Source organism: Tursiops truncatus, chromosome 7 (genome assembly GCF_011762595.2).
Source record: "Tursiops truncatus isolate mTurTru1 chromosome 7, mTurTru1.mat.Y, whole genome shotgun sequence".
NCBI classification, from domain to species: Eukaryota; Metazoa; Chordata; class Mammalia; order Artiodactyla; family Delphinidae; genus Tursiops; species Tursiops truncatus.
Window position 1 is genome coordinate 6,289,016 of NC_047040.1, and position 20,952 is coordinate 6,309,967.

Below are 20,952 nucleotides of genomic sequence, written 5' to 3' on the forward strand. Positions count from 1 at the left end.
CAATCGGAAATAAACAAAATAACAATACAGGAGGGAAATCATGACCAGGTTCCAGCTCCTAGGAGAGAGATTCTCTAATATGCATGGGTCAAAGGAGGAAGAGAGCAGGAAACAGGAAGACACAGTACAGTTTAAACTATCACCAGCAGGCTCTGGCCACTGAGACTCAGAAAGCAATAGCGCGGCCTTCAGCGGAAGCAAGCTGTAGGAGGTGCTCTTCCTTTACATCCATCTTTCGTGTGAAATCAGTAACACATTTTATCCTCAGACTGAGCACACTGGGGTGATTAAAACCATCGCTGTGCACCCAGGGGCCTGAACAATTCTCATTTAGACGAGAACAAAACTACTTGAATCTTTTCCATTTAGATGTCTGATACCACCTGTGAAAACAAAGGAAGAGCCCTGTGTTAAGAGTGATTTCCCACTTTCATTCTCAGGATACGACGTGCTTCAAAATACATTGGTGATATACGGGTAACGGGTCCAAACGTACTACCAAAAATTGAGATTGCCTTTTGGTATTGAAGTAATTCCAAGACAATTTTTTCTCTTAAAGATGTGAGTTCTGACCAGTTTGCCAGTATGAACGGAATGACTCTGGCTGAATGGTTAAGACTCACCTCAAAGACCCAGAAAGTTTCCAAGTGCTTTACTTGCTGAACGATTGCTGATAAGTAAAGGGTGAGTTGATAAGAAAGTTAAGAACTACAATAATTTATCTAAATGAACTAGAATTTAACTGCAGCAAATACAAGAATCAATGGATTATTATGTAGGGATCGAACAATTTCCAGTGCCCTCAGGGAAGTACTCCCCCACCCCCATCCCACCCCCATTCTCAGGGAAGGTATAAGGGTATGAGAAAACAAATAGCTTTCTCTCACCCTGGTTCTTACTTCCTTTCAAATTTAGTGTGGGAGAAAAGAAAATATATACACAAACGTCCCATCCCAAGTTACTGGATCAAAGGCTGACTTGAGATGGAAAACCCAGATGGGCAAATTGGCAAAGACCTGTCCCCAGATGTCCACTCCTGCCCTACTTCCACTGGTGCCAGCTCACACCCACTTAAGCTGGCATTCTCTTTCTTTGCCTCCACCCCCAGGAAAGATACACTCACCCTTCTAGAGAAAGAAGTATCAGAGAGACACTACAAGAATAATATTTCAGCAACATGTACCAGTGGGGAGAGGTAAGGGGAGAGGGCAACATAGGGATAAGGGATTAAAGGTACAAACTATTAGGTAGAAAATAAGCTACAAGGATATATTGTACAACACAGGGAATATAGCCAATATTTTATAATAACTATAAATAGAGTATAACCTTTAAAAATTGCAAATCACCATACTGTACACCTATATTATATAATATCGTACAGCAACTATACTTCAATTTAAAAAATCAAAAAATATATTTTAGCAGCATGTAGGTGGTTGCCTATAAAATTACATTTTCAGTGAACCTCTTAAGGATATGCCAAACAGATGACATCAAAAAAAGAAAATGGATCTTATATCCAGAAGTAAAAAGTATACCAACAAATTGGACATGCCAAATGCATTGTTTCTAAAGGTGCCCACTTGCACATGAAGTAACGTCCTTCTCCCGATTCATCTTCATTCACCAATTAATGAACTCTCCATATAGTAATAACAATTTAAGTTTAAGCAAAGAGTAAGTTGCTAAGAAACCAGTCTGTCTGCTTATTTTCCTCCTAGTCAACACTTTTGGAAAAAGAAGGAGAGATGAGGAGATTAGAGCTTTAAGAGATGGATGCGTAGAGCTCATTTTGAAACTTTTCTAATTATTACACCTCTAAGGGTTTTAAAAATCATTTTAAATTGTTTTGTCTCTTCCTAGTTGTTTTTTCTATATTTCAGTTCATTAAGCAAACAAAATAAATGCTTCAAAACTCGAATTATAATTTAAAGTATACTATTGTGTTCATGAAACACCGTGATGGAAGAGTTGAAATACATTCTTCCTAAATATACAAGGTTTGTTTTCTTGAGCAGCCTGGGAGACTATACCTGCCTTCCCAGAAAATAAATATGCAAATAAATATGCAAATGCAATATGCATCACCCTTGCTCTTACAAAGTCTTCCAGGATAGAGGGCTTGTAACATGATCTATAATTGTCAGAACTCAAGGAAAAGTATTGAGCTACCAGATATACTGAAAGGACCCTATCACAGTTACCCCTATAACACAGTCACCCTGTGAATAGAAATTCTGCAGTGTGAGGATTTATGCAAAGGCAAAAAGCAGCGTTTGAGCCTCATCAGGGTCTGAGCACAGTACTCTCAGCACTCAGAAGGCAGTCAGTAAACACAAAGGGAAGGGTCGAAACGAGGGAGGCTTAATTGTTTCCATTCCTTACCATTCACTTTCTCAAAAAATTCTAATCAAATGGATCGCTCACTGCTGTCTTCTCCTAGCTTTACAAGTCACTAACAACATTTTGTTTCAGCATTTGGACAGGTAATGGGAAAACATAATTAAAGCAAATGGTAAGATCATGGAGCAAAGCCTTGGCCTCAATTTTGTCTGTTAACTGTATTACATTTTTATTGTGCAAATGAGCTATTGCTAAAAACCGTGAAAGCCTTACTAAAACATTTCTGGTAGTAAAATGTGATCAACATGCATTTGACGATAGCAAATATTTAAAACAAACTAACCAAAGAACCCATTCATCTGTACATTCCTTATAGCAGTAAACATAAATGATGTATCAGGAGAATGAGGTACATGTCTGAGGCGTGGATCTGTAAAGATACCCATGATCTAGAGTTAAGTAAGAAAAAAAATAATACCAAGTCTTAGAATAGTGTGACCTTGATCCAATCAATGCCAAAATAGCTGTATAGTTTGGAAGTTTGTTTTTTGTTTTGTTTTTTTTTAAAGATCCAAAAGGATACTGTAACCTACTGCCAGCAGTGTTAACCTCAGGCCGGGGAGCAGACAGGGAAAGTAATGTGAGGGCGGCTTCTACCTGTTCTTTTCTATATACCTATACTGTTTGAATTTTTTACACCATGCCTTATTTTCAAATCTGATCATATGTGAAAGTAACTGAGAAAATATCATGATTTTTGAATTAGTCTTAAAATATGTAAATTTTCAGAGCAAAAAAAAAAAAGCCATTAAAATTACTTACCTTGCTAGAATTAGATTTTTCTCCATTAGAGTCCATGCAATTTTATTTGATTTTATTAGCAATCTCTTTTAGAAGACCCTTGAGATCATTAAGCTTGAAAGGGGAAAAAATAAAACTGGTCTTAAGATCAATTTTCCAACTTTAAATTTTAAATGATGACTCTATGGCTCTTCTATGAAATAGATGTACTATATATAAAATAGGAAGTATGGTTCATGCCTGGAGTATGGCAGGCTCCAGGTGATATTTCAGACTCTGCCCATTACTAACTTTCTGAAATCATATCACAAGCAAATAATCATTAGCACCAATTAGGATTAGCTTTACTCAAATAAAAATCACTAGTGATTCCTCCATAGAAAGGATAGATTACAACGCAGAGAAGTAATATATAGAAATAAAAATGTTATATGTAACTAATAAAGTTATAAGGTACCAATAAAGTTTTGCTTTGATAAAAGTATAACATAATGAAAATAATGTGATACAATACTAATCAAGTTTTTGCAAGTAAAGTGTCTCCCCTCACACACACACACACACACACACACACACACAAACAGTATAAGAAGCAAAACAATTTAAGTAAAAAGCAGGATAAAATTATTTTCAATACATGCATATTTCACAAGTTTTTACACAAGATGCATGAAGGTCACTTTAAATTACAAGCTATACTTTTACACTTAATAAAAGCTGTAGACATAACACAATCTCTGTATGATTGGTTTCCAACTTGCTATATCACTCACTCAAGGAAAACTTTCTGTTTAACTTAGGCTTATTTCCAGTATTAACCTCTTCATTTAACTCTTTCTTTAAAAAGGACAAAAAGAAACCATAAGGGCTAACGGCTGCCTAAAATAAAGAAGGCATAGTAAGATTCCTACTTACAGACTTAAGGTCAATGTGAATAACTTTGTTTTCTGGTGTAAGAATGAGACGGAGAAATTTTTTTTCACTGGAGGGGCTTTGGAGAGATTTCTGTATTGGTTGACAGTAAAAGGACTTTAGTGTGACGTTTAGTAGGATTTAAGACACCAAGAGCTTGCTCCAGAAACAAGTGGCCAACCCTAAAATTCTCCTTGGATAGAAAGGAGAGACTTTTTGTTGTTCAGAAGAGAAGGGGTAGAGGAAGGGGGAGGGGATAAAAAGGGGAGAGAGGGCAGGGGAGCAGGAGAGAAGCAGGGAGAGAGGCAGTGAAATCCTGTGGGTGGTGGCCCATGTCTCAGTGTTGTGTGGTTTGAGGTTTCCCTGGGATCTGCCCAAATTCAACTAAAACCTGCAAAAGGCATGGTGTAGGTGGACTTCTTGCAGGAACCAACAAAGGGGTGGAGCTCCACAGACAGGGAGATGCAGAGGGGGCTGGACCCACAGGCACTCCTCTGAGGACCCCACAGAGCCCTGGCTCACACGTGTGTGTGGACAGCCACCAACTGGGACTCCAGTCATCTGTGACACCCTTGGCACCATGCCCACAACCGTCATGCTCAGGTCCACTGTCCCCACCAGAGGGTCGCCCCGCCGCACCCAGACACGCACTGGCTGGGAGGCCCCCCTGGCCCCTGGGAGTCAGTTCAGCTGCCCCAGTTCCTGGATCTCTGGCTGACCTCCGACCCAGGCCCCGCTCTGCCCCATCCCCTTGCTGCCATCCTGCCTATGTCCTGCGTGCCCCAGAGCAGGGGCAGTGGTAAGTCTTGCAGAAGCTTGAGCCCAGCCCCAAGTGTACTTTCCATCGGCTCCCTCCAAAGCCACCTTAGTGAACCCACAAGTAAAACAACTCAACACAACAAACAAAAATAGACTGTTTTCTCTACACACACACTTAGACAAGTCCCTGGCACCTCTATGCCCCAAACCAAACTGTTAAGCCCCTCTTATGTGGCCACTCTGACCGCTCAGAGGGATCTTTGAAAGGAATGTTCCCAGGTGTGTCCCCAGAGGCTTGCCCTGCATGGGAATAAAATCCAGCCCTAAAGAGGCCAGCAAGTTCCTGCCAAGGACGACCCAGCCTCCCCCTTCCTTCCTACTCGGTGTTCCCCTGGTCCACGCCACCTCTCTCCAGCTGCCCAGAACATTCCATGCATCTCTGGACTTAGGGCCTTCCCAGCTGCCGACCTTGCTCCCCGGTAATGCAGACACAGGCAGTCTGGGACATATGCCTGATATGGCTAAGAAAAGGGTTACCGCTATTGACTCCTACATAATTCAGCTGGAAAATGCTCCTACCCCCAAACCACTTAACAAGGGGTCCATTCATGAAATGTGGGGCCCATGTCTGCTTTGACAGCACTTAGCCCAATGCATGGCATATGGCAGGTGCTCAATAAGTATTACGAGCTGTGTAGCTTAGGTACCGATGCAGCAGACAATATATTTAAATATAAATATATGATGTAGAGAAAGTGACTAATCCTATAAGGCTTTATATTTCTTCTATATTACATATTATAGTCATCTAATATACATACTCAGTGTTAGAATACTATCCCCTATGCTTCCTTTCATGCATTCTAACATTTTTTAAATTTTTAAAAATATCCAGCATTTTTCTTTCCCCTCTTCACTGATTATAATCATGATATACATCCTGGCATGATTGTTTCTGTCCAGATACTCAACTCTAAGAACACAGGAGTCTTCCCCGCCCCTCAATTAAAAATCAGTACCAGTACATCAGGAGAGCAGCCGTAACGAGATATACTCCCGCGTGATGGCGTGTCTACAAAGATGGCTGCCACGTTTCTCCCTGTCCACGTGTCACTCCCACATCAAGAGGTGGAACGTGAACAGGGAGAGTCTACTGCTCCCCCACCTGGATCCCAGCCATCCTGGGGCTGCTTTAATCAATAGATGCTGGTGGACGTGCTGTCATGCCAGGTCCAGGTCTCGCCTTTAGAAGCACTGGTGGCTTCTGCTTCTTCACGCTTGGAAGCCAGTCCCTATGGAAAAAGGGGAACTGCCCCGAGACCCCCAAGCCTCATGGATCAGAGATCACGTGGAGGAGAGAGGCCATGAGGAGGACCACTGAGGTGCCAGATCCTGGCCTCACCGCCAGCTGAATCCAGCCCCGTAAACCCAGCTGAGACCACCTGAAGCAGAAGAACTGCCCGGCTGAGCCCTTCCAAAACCCCTGACCCAGAAAAGCAAGAGTGAAATAAAATGGTTGTTTGAAGCCACTAAAACGTGGGGTTGTAGGGGCTTCCCTGGTGGCGCAGTGGTTGAGAGGGCACCTGCCAATGCGGGGGACACGGGTTCGTGCCCCGGTCCGGGAAGATCCCACATGCCGCGGAGCGGCTGGGCCCGTGAGCCGTGGCCGCTGAGCCTGCGCGTCCGGAGCCTGTGCTCCGCAACGGGAGAGGCCACAACAGTGAGAAGCCCGCATACCGCAAAAAAATAATAATAATAAAATTTAAAAAATAAAAAAATGTGGGGTTGTTTGTTGCACAGCAATAGGGAACTAAAGCAAACTGTGATGGAACATTCGACTGTCAGCACAGAACGTGCCGTCACCCTGAGTGGTTGAGTCCTACATATGGAGCAAGTAGCTCCAGGGGAGGCAAGGGGAGGAGGGAAGAGAAGAGGGAAGGCAGGGGCGGGGTGGGGGTAAGTAGGAAGGTACCAGGCTGCAGTCCACCGCCCTGCACGAGGCCAGAGTTCAGGAAGGGAGGCCCATGGCAACACGGCCTCAGATCTTTTAAATGCTGCTGGTAACCAACACGTAAATACATACACGAGAAATTGTGAACCGAATACATGATCATCTTAGAGCTCTGAGAAGAGCACCTTTTGTTCATTCATTCAATGTTCCTTGAGGCCCTACTATAGGCAAGGAATCGGGTGCTGGAGACCCTGCCACCCCTGATGGCGTATCGTCAAGCCGTGGAACTGCACCGCCCTGGGGAGGGTATGTGACTCTGTCACCCAGGACGCCATCCCCCAAATGCCATGGATATCACCTCCTCCTCAGACCCTAACAGGGAGCCGACATTTATGAATCGATTGTCATTTCTGCTGAACCAAATCCTAATTTCCAGCTACCCAGCTCAGGGTGGAGGTGGGCATACTCCCTCTACGTCTAATTCACGTGTGTATTCTCGCAGTCGCAATTCAAATGAAGTGGATGACAAATTAGAGTGGCAGCAAAGACTGGCATAGGGTCTCTAGGCTCCCAACCTGCTTTTCTGAGCCTTTCTGGTACTCCCTGCAAGCATCTTACACCTGACAGAAAAAGAAGGGGTCCTGGGGTAGACAGAGACAGTCGTGGAAATGGGACTGCAGGACTATTTCCGTGCGGGCTGGGAGTATCGGAGAAGCAATTCCATTCCAGCAGCCCGACTTTGTGCAGTGAATAAAGAAAGCTGAGTATAGAACAGGGTCACATCTATTTTTTTAAAACAATTAACTTCATCTATTTTTGTCACTGGCCTCTAGCTGAAAGCTCAAAGATAATGGAGATTTTAAAAAATAATTCCCAAACTATAAACAGAACTATACCTTTGTATCCAGCTGTCTAAAACGATGTCTCATTCTTCAAGGAAGTTAAAAAAAAGAGAGAGCGAGAACAGAGAGAGAGAGAGAGAGAAACAAAACGGGTTATTAGGCTCCATTTCGCCGTCTTTTAAAGCATAAAATACAGTTCATTTTCATCTTCAACTAAATCAACGTCACCTGCTTTTACCGCTTTTACTTTCTTCCTAATACCCAAGCGAAGCAGAATTCCACTCTCACCCCAGATGGAAGGACAGCAAATAGATGCTACCTTCGTTGATGGGGCAGTGGAAGATGACCTGTAAGGTCCGTTCCTTCCTTTCAAAACTAAGCTCTCCACGTCTAGGGATGGAGGAGAATGGAGGGCATCTGCTTTGTTACTCAAAGAGAAAAAGCATGCCTCACATCCCCTGCTCCCAATAGCTGTGTTGAACCTAACAAAGGGATTAGTTGTTCTTATGTTTACGCTTTCTTTGTTAGACTGAATTCTGAGGTGTGTTTGGAGCTCTCTGTAAGAGTGACTTCTGACCATTAACCCTGTTACCCCACTTTAAACACGAAGGGCACGCTCCAGGATGCCCTGCATCCCACATTCCTCATGGACCATCTAGGGAGACAGTGACTTAGCTAGTTCTATGGGATGTTTACAACAACGCCATGCGACTCATAAAGGGCGTTCAGAACTTCTCAGGGACAACTGTCTGTAAGAGATCAACCAAAGGGTTTGGCCATCTTCTAATCGCTTGCTTCTTCCTCACAGGGATACACGTGCAGACCCTGCAAGGTAACTTCTGTTCCCCACAATCCTTGGGTCTTCCTAGAATCCACCTCTGCAGCAGTGGCATAGGGACCCATGCTCTTGTCACCTGGTCCCACAGCCCTGCCCTTCAATCAGAAGGACAATCCGATGGCAGGTGGGTGGTTTTTGCCCTTCCTGAAAGGCTGACACACCCTTTTACGTGTGTCACCTTCAGTTGCCTGGGCCATATCCTTTTGGTGCCATTCCTCTCTGCCGCAAATTCCCTTTACAGAGTTTGCTCAGAGAAGCTGCCTGTGTTCAGCCAGCTTCTGTACACGAGGGGAGGCTCGCAGAGCAGGAATAACTGACTGACATACTCCTCTGATGTGTCGTGGGCTTTCGTGTTGATCTTGACAAGGTAATTTTCTTTCATGACACCCTCCCATGCCAGAGTCATGTTGTCTTCATTCTTGAAACCTTGAATAATGAGACAAAGAAAAACATTCAAGTTGCTTCCTTTGCCCCCTTTCCCGCCTAAATCGATACCTGCTAGGCATTTTGCCATGCTCTGGCACCAAGAGAAATAGATTTGTCCTGCACAGGCTGATATGACTAATGCTACTTACTGGTGAGAGCAGCAGACCCACGGAATATCAATGAAGGTCTTGGCAACAGTGAAGAATGGGAGCTTGCATGAAATAGGAACGCAATCTTCATTGCAACCAGAGATCCATCCACAGCCGGTCTGTGTGTCTTTGACTCAACAAAATCATTTCCCTAGTGAATTTGGTTCTCACATTTCTTATGTGTTCCTGTTCCTTCTTGATGACATCAAAATACTACTCTGGGGGCTTCCCTGGTGGCGCAGTGGTTTAGAGTCCGCCTGCCGATGCAGGGGACACGGGTTCGTGCCCCGGTCCGGGAAGATCCCACACGCCGCGGAGCAGCTGGGCCCGTGAGCCATGGCCGCTGAGCCTGCGCGTCCGGAGCCTGTACTCTGCAACGGGAGAGGCCACAGCAGCGAGAGGCCCGCGTACCGCAAAAAAAAAAAAATACTACTCTGATCATTCAGGTGGATAATTACTGATGGATTGTCTATTCTCAACCTAACACGGGGGTAGAAAGTTTGGAGGAGAGGAAAATCATCCCTGGACCTCATTCCTACCCTCTTGAAATAGGCAGTCTGGGTGTAGACCTCAAGGCTAATTCTGATGTTTAGTTTTTTCCTCTCACCTAAGCCAGGTGTGCTACAAAATTAGCCTGGGGAATGTTCCAGCAAGATTTTTAGTTCAATTTTTTTTTTTTTTTTTTTTTTTTTTTACAGTGTCTTAACCTTTCAGATGGCAAGCAGACAAAGGAACAAATCAACCTGTCACCTGTGTTTCAGGTACTAGTGCAACGGACAGCAGTCCTCCACATGAATTCACGGGGAAAGAAAAGCACATACGTTCATGCAAGTGTCCACTTGGAATAAATGTATCTCGTGTTTACTTTTCAATGTGTTCATCTACATGTTAGAGTTTAGGAACTGTTTTAAGATCTTCCTAGATATAAAAAGAATTAATTGGGAGTCAAAGACATACAGAAGTGGCAGGATGGAAGCAACTCCTATATAGCAAATAAAGATTTATTTTTAAACGGTGGTTATTCACTTTAGAAAATAATTCCTAACGGAATTTCTTTCAAGTGGATTTTTCCTAGCAAAGTCATCTCCAGTGTCTTTTCCTCAAACTAAATGTGTGTAGAAGCCCGATAGGAGTACTTAATAATCAATGGAAAGGACAGGCGCTCCTGAATTCAGGTGGCTAAAGAGGAAGAAGGACCAATGACCCAATGTCCAGCCTCTCTCACCGTCAAGGAAATGCTGATTGAAACGATGACGGAGCACTGTCACAACCAAACTGGAAAATTAGCAGAGGCTAAAATAATGACTGTACTCTCTGTTGGAGAAGATGTAAACAAACAGGTTTCCCACATAATGGGAAAATCTGTAAATTGTTACAGCCTCAGGGAATGAGGGATGGGAAGGGGGGCAGACATATCAAAAGTACATACACTGTATCTAGAAATTTCTCTTCTAGAAAGAACTCAAAGGAAAATATCACCGATATGCTCAAAAATGAATACATAAAACTGTTTCTCATAGTGTTATATAGTAACAAAAGAGGAGAAACAATCCACGTGTTTAACAAGGGGTTGGTTAAATTGGGTACGGTATACCCATAGGCTGGAATATTCCACAGTTAAAAATTGTTATAAAGACGTATATTTATGGCTATGGGAGAGGTTCTCTGGGAGATTATTAGTCAAATGAACAAATTAGATTTTGAATGTGTACGCACAGAGCAATCTAATTATCATACACCCACACAAGAATAATACAATGAATACCGATACGTTATCAATATCTATCTCTGGATGGTGGGTTACATCTGCTCTTTGCTCTTTCTTAAATGTGCTTTTCTGTGTTTTTTGAACATTTTATAAATGAGCTTGGATTACTTCTTCAATCATGAAAAACAGCAAATTTTATAAAAATGCAATGACTGGGTAGCATATTTTTTACCATTACTTGAAGATGTCACCAAGAAAGTACCAAAAATGGAAGTTTGGATTCTACCTTTTCTGAAAGTTATTTGAAAAATCTTGCATTTTCCTCTAAAGAAGAGCAATTTTAAGCTTAAACCCCATGATTGTCCTATCACTGGAGGCAAATGCAAAGTAAAGGTAGGAAATGAATTACCATGAGGAGACTCGACAACCACAGGATGCTGTGGTTCCGGAACTAGGCATCCCTAAGGAGAAACAAATGAGCAGGCGGTGACCAGGTCCCCCCAGAAGTCTAAAGGATCCTGTCCTGTGGTCTCCCGTTCTCCCTATTTCTTTATTCCTTCCTGAGACTAAGAACTGTTAGAAGAGAACATCCATGGCTCACTGTCTGTTTCCCCGATTGTTGTGAGAGCATCACTTTCCCAGGGGCCTACCAGGGACACAGGTGCAGATTAACACAGCTCATTTCTGACCTGTTTGCTTTCTCTAGTTGAAGCTCTTGTCCACTTGCTGGCCAGGTTGGGGGATTTGTTTTCATTTTTATGTTCTTTCTTGTACTTAACCGTTAAATAAGTTTGGGGGGAACGTAATGCATTTCGTTCTGCCTTCTCAACCCATCCTGAATCTGGAGGACTGATTCGTCCTTACCTATAACACCGAGTTTCCTGGTTCCATTGATCCTGGGCTGAACACAATGTAACTTTGGAGAGTGGACCTTCATCCCATACGGCCCCTCTACCTACCCACCCCCAACTGGAATCCCACTAGTGATAGGGAATTCACTACCTCACAGGGTATCACGTCATTTCCAGACGGCACTAATGGTTAGACATTGCTTTGCCTTTATATTGCGTCAAATCTTCCTCCCCACAACTTTTATCCATCGTTTGTTTTTGTTCTCTGGAACGATTCAGGAAGAAGTATGAAACTTTTTGCCGGAGCCTCTAGTCAGCAATACGTTTCCTAAATTTCCTTTGCATTTGTCTCCAAATCTGTGGCATGGATTGGTCCCCTGAGCTCTCCCTCAGGTTCTGCAGACACTCACCCATGACACGGCTTCAAAACGGACTCAAAGATAGTCTGAGACACTTCATTACGCACCTCTGATCTTTGGGTGTGGCCTTTGAGTACCAATTCCAGGTCTCAACTTTCAGTTCCCATCCCAGATATAAAGACTTTTCATTCTTTTCGTTAGAAATGACTCACTTTGTCCTCCATGGCAAAATGATGAGGGGAAAGACAGCAACTTACCCAAATTGTCAAAACACCTTTCTTCATTAGGAAAGGCATTTACATACGTGTGATAGCTAATGACATTCCCCAAACTGCCATTTAACGTCTTGAAATAATGCTGTTAAAAGAGTCGACGATGAGGATTCTTTAAACTGTGACACGAGATGGGGGTCGTTGGTACATTTACATTCTGAAAGCCAGACTTTAGGAGATCATGGCTCCAGGGATAACACAGAAGTAAGTTATGACTAATATTTAAGGTCATGTTCCTGAGTATCTCTCCTCCATTTTTCTGTGTAGTTAAGGAATCCCACAAAAAATGATGGTTCTTGGCAAGTTCCACCAATTATCATGTCTAGGTTAGTAAAGTTCGTATTTTTTACTTTCTGAATCATCAAAATATCGGGGATACACTAAAGGGACAGGAATGATTGGCCCAATACAGAACGTGAATCCCATGATGGTAGTCATTGACCATTTTACCAGGTGTAATAAAGAAAAGACCAGAGGGCAACACATAAGCGCACAGCCAGCAGCCCCAGGGAGACACAGCACAGTAAACAGTAGGAATAAGACACAGACAAAGCAGACAAGCTCTAACGCATCCGGACAAAATTCAGTAAACTGGAGACAAGATCAGCCCAACGGTGTTCCTTTCATTGTTTGTACTGGATTCTCCCTTAGATTCTCCCTTCCCCAAATTGCCCCCAACACCCAGTTTTTTGCTATTTAACGGAGACTTTTCTTCTTACCCATAGTGATCCATTCGGGGGACACATCTCAAGATCCTGCCCCACTCTCCAAACCCTAAACTGACTGCTCTTCCCCGAGTCAGGAGAACGAACGTCAGGATCTGAGAAGCATCATTTTACATAGTGAGCTGAGGGTGTCTGCTGCTTGGCCCTGGGAGTTTCTTTGTTCACTTCCATCTTGAGGGAAATAAGTTCAATCAGCAAGAGGGTGTTTCACGATTTATGTGACCATTTCTTGCACTATCGTGTCTTCTGTCTGCATTTTTTCCTTCCCCTGGGACTCAGGATGTACACTGTGACACAGCAGGCAGAGGACGGGAGGCAGGAGACTGTGTGGGGCTAGAATCTGGCTGTGGGACACGGACCAGGGTCTTTCATTAGTCTCCCTGTAACCCTTGGCCCCCTGGACCCCTCCCACCTGTCCTCTGACCTCTGTAACTTTTCTCTCTGACCGCTCCTCACTCTCTGGGCCCCTCCCAGCATCTATGCCTTTGCCTGGTTAATTCCAACTCATCCTCTTAGGTCTCAGTTTCAATATCCCCTTCCTCCAGGAAGTCTCCCCTGACTCACTCTAGTCTGGAGGGTGAATGTCCACAATGTGGCTATCATGGCACCCTGCACATTCTCTAAATTCATGCTTCCTACACTTCTCTGTTAAGGCTTTCTCGTTTTCTTTCTTCTCCTGAGATTATGAGCCCTGTTTGAGGGCAAGGTTAGCCGCTAGCACCATTTCCACAGTGCCTGGCTGCCGCATGGTGGGCGCCTGAGGCATATTTGTTGAATTAATGATCCCCAGGCCCCTTTCACAGAACTGAGAGTAGATGTGTGTAAAGAAATGAACGCCTCCTGTAATACTTTTACAGTTATTTCTCGTTCATGTGCACAGGTAGGGAAGGCCCCTCTTCACGCTTTGCTTGTCTTTCCCATGCACCGTATCCATCCATCCCTGCACTCCCTCCGTTTTTAAACCCAGATCTGCAGAAAATGTGGGGTGGGTTTTACAAAAATCTTCCAAAGACAATGGTGGCAGGAAATGAGGTTGGTAGGCTCTTGCTTTTGGAATTTATAAGAACTCAGTGATTTTCCTTTTTTATCACTCTATTTAGACATTTCATGAGAATGTTTTCATTGGTTCTTGGTGGTTGTCTAGAATCTAAGTGATCAGACTAACTGGATAGTTCATAAACACTGAGGCACCCACTTCTATCCCCGTTGCTGGAGGTCATTTTCTGGAACCAAGCTGGTACTTTTCTAGGCCATCCGCATCTATCACAGATCCTGCTCAGAAAGGAAGTGCTCAGGAAAGGTTGTTTCAAGGAAGGAAAACACAGCAGATACTCCAATTGCTCATGAAACTATATCATTTTAGAAAGTGGCAAAGAAAAAGCAGCAAAGGACTGAGAGCGATCAAGAAGCTGTTTCTTAAAGGTCCACGCTCAGCTGTCTATGCTTTTGAGGCTCCGGAAAAGCACAGCAAATAGGGCTGTATACGTACATAGGGTCAGCCTAGGTATCGAGCATTTCCCTATGGTGAATGCAGTTATAGCCATTATAGCTGAGAAATTTTTATTCTAAACTGTTCGAGGCATCAAAGATAATTCTGGACTGAGACATGTTTTCATTTCTAGTGTGTCAGATCGAGGTTTAACATGTCAGGTGAGTTAATGAGAGAGAAGCCCGCATGCACACCGCCCCCAGTGGCAAGGACTCAGCTCAGCTGTGATGCCTGGGTGGGGAGGGCGGGGAGAACCTTGCTTTCTCTCGATAGGCCAGCGTGGGAGCGGGACAGGGCGGGGGCGGGGGCGGGGGCTTGTGGGGGGAGGGCACTCTCCAGAGAGCAGCTCATCCAGCTTGTTCAGGGGATGCCTGGTGTGATAAACGGCAAAACAGGGCCACAGATTCTGCCCACCCCGTGTGTAGGCTGCTCTCCCTTGAGGTGGGTGGGCCTGTGACTTGCTTTGACCAATAGAACGTGGCAGAAGTGATGTCATCTGACTTGCTGAGCCCAGGGCCTCAGAGGCTATGCAGCTTCTGCTTTTTGTGGGAGTCCAGGCTCCAACTGTGGGAGCCTGAGCTGGAGGAGACTGAGGCTCCCTGATGACAGCCCAGCCAACCCCACACATGTGAGCACACATGGACACTGGGACCCGCCAGCCCATAGCCTACCTGCCAACAGCCAGACACCACAAGGGGCAGAGACCAGCCCAGGACTGACCCATGGAGTCAGGGGCAGATAAACAGTGGTAGTTTTAGGGAACCAGATTTCAAAGGGTTGTTTCACAATAAGACACAACAGATCTGCTTAGAGACTCAGATCTACTTGTTTTTCTCAAGAATGGGACTGGGTATGGAAATCCCGCAGGTACCAGGGCTGGGTCCAACCTGCGTCACTAACTCTGCCTCCCTAGTCAGCACACGGGGACACTGCTGGGTGACCAGCAGCCCCTGAACTGACAGGGTTCCTGAGATGCAGGACTTGTAGTTTTACAATAGGGATGGTCCCCGGCAAACTGAGACAAGTCGGTCACCCTAAGTGGACATACAGAATGCAGGACGCTCAGCGCTAAGACGGGGACGTTCTGGGCAAACCGGGACAAGTCAGCCACCCTAGGCCCTCGGCACTTTTGCCATTGTGGGCCCCTTCCTGGATCAAGAAAACATGAAAAAGATATATGACTGGGTTGGTATAAGGACAAGTATATAGCAATAGGTTTTCTGTCACCTAAGAGTTCTTTCTTTTTCTTCTGATTTTTAAAAGAAATGAAAAGAACTGTGTGGACCCCAAAGTGCCTGGGCCCCGTCGCTGTGCAGACGTCAGTCCTATGGCTGCACGCCTATCCACCCACCGGGAGATGGAGTCCCCAGCTTAAGTCTGAGGCTAGAAGACAAAGTGTACAAGCCAGTGGTGCCCTTTCCATCTTTTCCTTTGCATCCAGACACCCAGATGAATGAAAATAGGCCTCTCCCTCCCTTGTGCTGAATTCGGTTGAAACAAGTTTGGGGTGAGGGAGATCTGTGCAGCTCAGTGGCTCCAGGAAGGGGCGTTAAGTACACCTCGGGTCGTGGGGAAGAGAGCCAGATGTGTGCTCCCTGCAGCCAAAACGATGGGGACCCAGGTGTGACTGAGGGTCAGGGGTCAGAGATTCCGGCTCCCACGGCAGGGGCAAGGAGAGGGGCTAGGTGGGGATCCGTCTGCCCGGAGTTTGTCGGGGCTGAGGAGCTGGGTGACCACGTGAGAGGGAGAACAAACTCCACAGTCCCCAGCAGGGAGAGTCTGTGCAGGGTGCACCCCTGGAAACCAGAGGCTCCTGTGGGGCAGCGGCCCCCAGAGAGAGCATCGCCAAGTCCCGGGAGCTGTGGTTGGTGCGAGGGGGCAGGCAGGGCATGGCTGAAGGACCCGCCAAGCGCCCACACAGCAGAGGGTCAGTTTTAAGCTCGCACCAGGCCAGGAAGCACAGAGCCAGCCCAGGGCAGCGCCACCGTTGCTAAACAGCATTTCTGCTCTTTCCCCTCCCTTCTCCCTGTGCTCCAACCCGGAGAAGGTCAGGAACAGCAGCTGGTGAGTGAGTGGGAGGGAAGCGAATAAGAAAGAGAGAAAAGCCAGCAGCCCATCCTTCCCGACAACTCCACCGGCTGAGAGCGGCCTCAGGGTAAGAGGAGTCTCCCCTCTGAATGACGATGAATGGGCTGCTTAATCTATTGGACTGCAGGTCCTAATTTCTAAATTGAGACTGTTTTACCAAGTAAAGTCATCATAAGCTTTTCTAGTTCTCTAAGAACGACCAGGAAAGTCATGACCCCTGCTGGAATCAAAGCTACGATCTCGCCCTGTCACAGCTCACCCTTCCCCCTCCCCATATCCTCAAGTCCGTTCTCCAGTAGGTCTGTGTCTTTATTCCTGTCTTACCCCTAGGTTCTTCATGGCATTTTTTTTTCTTAAATTCCATATATATGTGTTAGCATACAGTATTTGTCTTTCTCTTTCTGACTTACTTCACGCTGTGACAGGGTGAGAGAGTGGCATGGACATATATACACTACCAAACGTAAGGTAGATAGCTAGTGGGAAGCAGCCGCATGGCACAGGGATATCGGCTTGGTGCTTTGTGACCGCCTGGAGGGGTGGGATAGGGAGGGTGGGAGGGAGACGCAAGAGGGAAGAGATATGGGAACATATGTATATGTATAACTGATTCACTTTGCTATAAAGCAGAAACTAACACACCATTGTAAAGCAATTATACCCCAATAAAGATGTTAAAATAAAAAAAAAAAGCTAAGATCTCCCAGAGAATAAATGTCACACAAGCAACAGAGAGCTTTTGACGCACCCCATGAATCCTGCTCGCTGAACATCCTATTTACATCATTATCATGTACATCCACAAGTGAGCCCCCTGGAATAAGGCTGTCCCGGCAGATCTAGAAGGCTTTCTTAATCTACTCTTTCAATGCATATATAAGTATCACTGAATCACTTTGCTGTCTAGCAGTAATTAACACAACATTGTAAATCAACCATACTTCAATAAAAAAATAAAATAAAACAGCTATGATGACACTACCATTAAAAAAAGAAAAGAAAAAAAAACCTGTGGGCATGGACAACTGCTCTAAGTATTGTAAAGTCTACTAAAATATTAATATTGTGCTCTGTAAATTCAAAAAACAAAACTACTCTTTCTCTCGAGTAAGTCACTGGGGGGCTCGATGCCTGAACTTTACAGACAGACACCTGTGAGCGCTGAAATAACTGTGACTAACCCTTCCTGTTGAGATGTGGACCCGACACGCTCCCCCAGAATGAATCCCTGCCTTTAAGCCCCAGCACAACGGATGAGCCACTCACAGCAGGCGGAAGACTCTGCGCTCCTCTCTTTGCAGCAGCAACGGAAGCATTTCTTGACCACCATGTAGAAGTAGGCGAAGACCACGAACGGGAAGGGAACGTTGAGACGGTTGCAGTATTCCTGCACCAGGAAGTACCTCTGGAACTTCCAGACCTGGTCGTTGTTCTCCTGGACGGTGCCCACGGTGTAGCTGGCGGGGGGTGGGGCGGGGAGAGAAGGTCAAGCCTCAGCTTTCCATAGGCCTGGCCATTTCATTGCCAAATATGGTGATATTGGTACCAAGCTCCCACTGCCATAGGAGAGAAGAATCTATGGTGGTATCGGGGCCTGAGCAACTCAGGCACCCTTCCGTTCATGCTGGGCCAAAACTGGGTCTGGCTTTTGTTATTTTGTTTTTTTTTTTTTTTTAATCACAAAAGACTGTTCAATGAACTTTAAAATGATTCCTGCCTGCGAGGGGGCAGGCAGGGCATGGCTGAAGGACCCGCCAAGCGCCCACACGGTAGAGGCGTGTTTCAAGACCTTTCAAGGGTTCCCTTTTTCCGTTAGTCCGGTATTGTGTTCGATACCCAGAGGCCCAACGTGGCGCCTCTCGGAGGAGTAAGTTGCCAACGTCACTGTGGGAGCTTAATTATAAACAACCTGGGAGAGCAGTTCGTTAATATTTATCAGGGACCTTAAAAATATTTATCCATTTGACCCACTGATTTTCCTTCTTGGAAATCTAACCTAAGAATAAGGAGATACTGAGAAAAGAAAATATAGAAATGGATATCACACATGGGTGTCTGCCACAGCATTGAGTAATAGCCGCTCCCACTTTCCACCCAGCAGCATTGAACAACCAAAATGTTCAACACTAAGAAAATATATCACAAGTTATGGCCAATCAATGTGATTACACGATGCAGCTGCCGTTAAAAAATACGTTTATGACTAACTTTTATATTTTGGGCAAATGCTTACATGTGAGTGAAAATAGTGAGGCTCAAACTTGTACTCACAACACAATCTCACTACGTAAACCACAGTTCACAGGGAGAAACGGATCCCATAACAAAGAACTAGGAAAATGTCTATTTATCCGGAAAACGTCTGACTATTCCACTAACTTACCTGTTACACATTAAACCAAGATTGTTGAGTAGCTAACACTTGTTACATACCAGACACTGTTCTAAGCCGTCTACTTGTATTAGCTGATTTAGTCTGCAAACAGCTCTCTGTAGAACGTTAAGTGCTATTATCATCTGTGAGTAACAGATCAAGAAACTGAGGCACAACAGGGGTAGGTAAATTGTCTGAGTCCCCCGACTGGCAGGTGGTGAAGCCAAAATTTGGACCCCGACATCCAGCCCAGTGCCCATTTGCTCTGTCAGTACATGATGCCACCTCAAGACGTGGAGCGTGAATGTTTTGAGCCGTGCTCCATGTCAAAAGGATCGGGTTGGACTACTTAGTGAAAGATAACTGTGAAGCATTTTACCATTTGTTGAAGTTCAATCATCTGAGACACTTTTATCGTTAACACCAGATCACTCCTTCAAAAGCCAAAGAAGCAGCAACAAACCCCTTAAAATTGCCTAACGGCAAATCCTGGCTGCAGACAGATTAAATTCTCCAAATTCTGGGTAAACACATCAGAGGCCAGAACTTCAGAGGCCAAACCTTGCAGGCAGAGACATGGGATACATCCGTCGTGAGACCTCACGCTTACCCCTCAGCGCACGGCAACCTGAGACTTAAATATCTTTAGCCAAGTGGGGATCATATATATGAGCAAAACACTAGCCTACACAGATCACGGTTGTGGCTTTGCTTATAAGCTTGGTTCTGCTTATCTTGGCGTTTACTGATCAATCAGACCCCTCTGAGCTCTACACCAGGTCCTGGGGGCAGGGCAGGGCAGGCTTTCCCAGAAACTGCCTCTTCAACTGGGTGTGGTCTTTAAAGCAAAGGGAGTTCATGTTTGTTGAGTACCTACTATACGTAAACTCTACTATACGCAAACTCCTTTACTAGGCATGTTTGTTGAGTATCTACTATACGTAAACTCCTTTACTAGGCATGTAAAACTGCTTCTTGACTGATTCAAGTGTCAACTCTATGTGGCAGATTTTCTGGCTGAAAAGCAGACAGGACTGTGATGCATGAGACTGCAGCAAACTGAAGCTGGCAGTGAGCCTGCTGCTTCTTCCAAATGTAGGTCAGGTTGCTCTAAGACGAATACCAAGCATCATTATCTGTCCTCGCCAGTCCCTGCTGATTCTGTGTCTGCAAAGGACACTGCAGGCTTCCGTCACTGCAATAAGAGAGGACGGCAGGCACGCCCAGGTTAACGAAGTCCAGGCAAAGAACATGCCAGGAATCACGTTTTACTACATACTTTGGTCCAGAACAAGTATCACCATTCAAATGAGCCCCTAGGAGCATCTTAAAATCTTACGTATTTAGCCAAACATGGATCCTACTGACTGCCCCCTAAAACTCAACAGACACCCAAATTGCATCCATTTTAATGCATCGAATGTTGTTTGCTGAGGTTTTATCCAGAAGGAATTAATAGTTCCTGTTGAAGGGAGGAACACTCAGATGCTTAGAGCTGGGGAAGGTGTCTTCTCCCTCCCTTCCTTGGGAGCTTCGAGTGGCACTGTGGCCAAGAAGGGTCCTAGTGGGAAGAGATTCGCATTTTAGCTTAACTGGTTACTCAGAGGTAGTGAAAAACATCTGAAGTCTTCCAGGTCATCTAGAAAAGGAATTGGTAAACTGTGACCCAGGGGCCAAATCTAACACCCAACCTGTTCTGTAGGGCCCACGAGCAAAGAGGCAGGGATGGGTGCGGGGTCGCCGAGCACTGTTTCTTTCTGCACATCTGGCCAAAGCCAAGACCCTGGCTGGCCCCTGCAGAAAAAGCCACCAAGCCCTGGTCTGGAATGCACTTAGGCCAGTGCCCACAACAGGGGTGGTGTTTGTATCATTCTTTTTTGTTTTTTGTTTTTTGTTTTTGCGGTACGCGGGCCTCTCACTGTTGTGGTCTCTCCCATTGCAGAGCACAGGCTCCGGACGTGCAGGCTCAGCGGCCATGGCTCACGGGCCCAGCTGCTCCGTGGCATGTGGGATCCTCCTGGACCGGGGCACGAACCCACGTCCCCTGCATCAGCAGGCGGAC

General features: G+C 45.3%; 1 protein-coding gene across 1 annotated transcript in view; it reads right to left on the bottom strand.

Moving 5' to 3' along the window:
- Positions 1–297: 297 nt before the first annotated feature.
- Positions 298–20,952, bottom strand: part of TRPM8 (transient receptor potential cation channel subfamily M member 8) — a 106,068-nt gene continuing 85,413 nt past the window's right edge. Inside the window, exons 22-26 of the mRNA XM_033860370.2 lie at positions 17,783–17,973; positions 8,776–8,875; positions 7,666–7,699; positions 3,169–3,261; positions 298–383 (exon numbers count right to left, since the gene is read on the bottom strand). Coding sequence (XP_033716261.1) covers positions 3,211–3,261; positions 7,666–7,699; positions 8,776–8,875; positions 17,783–17,973 — 376 coding nt within the window. The 3' untranslated portion in view covers positions 298–383; positions 3,169–3,210. The remainder of the gene's footprint in view (positions 384–3,168; positions 3,262–7,665; positions 7,700–8,775; positions 8,876–17,782; positions 17,974–20,952) is intronic.